The sequence below is a fragment of the Raphanus sativus genome, unplaced genomic scaffold, assembly GCF_000801105.2.
Source record: "Raphanus sativus cultivar WK10039 unplaced genomic scaffold, ASM80110v3 Scaffold2981, whole genome shotgun sequence".
NCBI classification, from domain to species: Eukaryota; Viridiplantae; Streptophyta; class Magnoliopsida; order Brassicales; family Brassicaceae; genus Raphanus; species Raphanus sativus.
Genome location: NW_026618288.1, coordinates 1 through 2097, shown reverse-complemented (window position 1 = coordinate 2097; position 2097 = coordinate 1). Strand labels below are relative to the sequence as shown.

Below are 2097 nucleotides of genomic sequence, written 5' to 3'. Positions count from 1 at the left end.
TGTGATTCCCGCAGTCACGTGCATCGTAGGGCTCGATATTATTATGGGCCCATGGCTTCGGCTCGAGCAAAGCCTATGGGTTATAGGTTTTGTGTCGCACGTGCGAAGCAAAACAGGGCCCACAAACTCTGAGTATATTACATACGTGATTCCAATGTTGACCTGACTGGAGCGGGAGGTGCTGTGTTGGGGACCACTAGATCTGAACCGTTTAAACTTAACATCGTCATGAGACATAAACCACATTTAACGGAGAGATACCCATAAGGCATCTTTTCTTTTCTTCTGCAGCTTGACACATGCTCTCGACCGTGCACTCACGTATACATCCGTTGGATTTGACCTCACAGATTCTAATCTTACGGTGAAAAACCAAAGTCAAGATTTATCGCTTTTCCACCGAACATCAACTTTTCTTTTGGGGGTAAAAGGAACCGAACATAAACTTGTTAAAGCTTTTAAAGTTTAAACAGTAAGTTAAGTGAGGTCATAGATTCACCTCCTCTTTTTCACCATTTTTCCTTAACAAGCCAAAAGTAGTTGCAACAAAATAAAATTTAAAAATTATCGTAGCCTAATAGGCTAATAACGTAACGATATCAAATGTGTAGGCACCTGTTTTTATCAATTAATTACAGTTATTACAATGTATAGAAAAAAAAATCCAAAAACAATAACAAAAGCTCATAACTCTTGCCTCTGTTTTCTCCACGTGAAGGGAAAAACTCTTTTATCGTTTCTCGCTCCTCGAGAATTACACAGCACAAACAAAAACTCAGAAAAAGTGTGAAGTAAATAAACTGAGGGAGAGAGAGAGAAAGAAGAAACAGAGAATGACAGCATCAGGAGGAGGAGGATCCACGGCGGCAGGAGGAGCAGGAGCGACGGGGAGGATGCCGACTTGGAAGGAGAGGGAGAACAACAAAAAGAGAGAGAGACGAAGAAGAGCCATAGCAGCTAAAATATTCACCGGACTCAGATCTCAAGGAAACTACAAACTCCCTAAGCATTGTGACAACAATGAAGTACTCAAAGCTCTTTGCTTCGAAGCTGGTTGGATCGTCCACGAAGACGGCACCACTTACCGAAAGGTTCTAACTTCACTTTCCTAAATTTCATAATATTTTCTTTTCTGGGGTAAAATCTTAAATTCTAAATTTCATAATTTTCGGACAATGAGTTAAAAGTCTTTTCTTTTTTCCGATAGGGTTCCCGACCAACAGAAACAACACCGCCGCGCGTGAGCGCGTGTTCGTCAATCCAACTCAGTCCTCATTCATCGGCTTTTCAAAGCCCAATTCCGTCGTACCAAACGAGCCCAGCCTCCTCATCTTACCCAAGCCCGACCCGGTTTGACCCGAATCAATCCTCAACGTATCTCATCCCCTATCTCCAAAACCTAGCTTCCTCCGGAAACCTAGCTCCTCTACGAATATCCAATAGTGCCCCTGTCACACCTCCAGTTTCATCTCCTAGAGGCTCACATCCGAGACTACCAAGGCCACAGATCAGCAACTTCCCAGTCTCAGCTCCTTCAAGCCCAACACGGCGTCTCCACCACCACTACACGTCGATTCCTGAATGCGACGAGTCAGACGTCTCCACGGTTGATTCTTGTCGATGGACCCGTTTTCAACCGGTGACTGTTTCTCAGACATGTCCGCCGTCGCCAACTTTTAACCTCGTCAAAAATAGCGTTTGCGTTGGCGGCGGAGACGTTTCGGTGAAGCCGTGGGAAGGTGAGAAGATTCACGATGTTGGTGTCGATGACTTGGAGCTGACGTTAGGTAACGCTAAAGGACGCGGGTAAGAGGATAGCATCGTAATTAACGACTAGAAGGGAGAACGGTTCGGTTACATGTTTCCGGTTTAACCGTAACCAATCTTGGAGGATGACCTTCTTGGTCTGCTTCATGCATTCATGGCCCAATGCACAGTCATCATCGTTATCAATGTTTCATTTTACAAAAGCTAATTTTCATGTATAATTCTACCTATATTTATTTATTTAGCAAAAAAAAAAAATCTCCCTATATTTAAAGAAATGGTGATGGTTGTGTTGAATGAAAATATGCAAGTGTGTGACTGAAAGTGAGA

General features: G+C 43.4%; 1 protein-coding gene across 1 annotated transcript; it reads left to right on the top strand.

The window, feature by feature from the left end:
- The first annotated feature begins 650 nt into the window (after nt 1-650).
- Nucleotides 651-2041, top strand: LOC130506200 (BES1/BZR1 homolog protein 1). The gene is made up of 2 exons (XM_057000834.1): nt 651-1091; nt 1208-2041. The coding sequence occupies exons 1-2, from the start codon at nt 834-836 to the stop codon at nt 1808-1810; spliced, it is 861 nt and encodes a 286-aa protein (XP_056856814.1). The 5' UTR covers nt 651-833; the 3' UTR covers nt 1811-2041.
- The last annotated feature ends 56 nt before the right edge of the window (nt 2042-2097 follow it).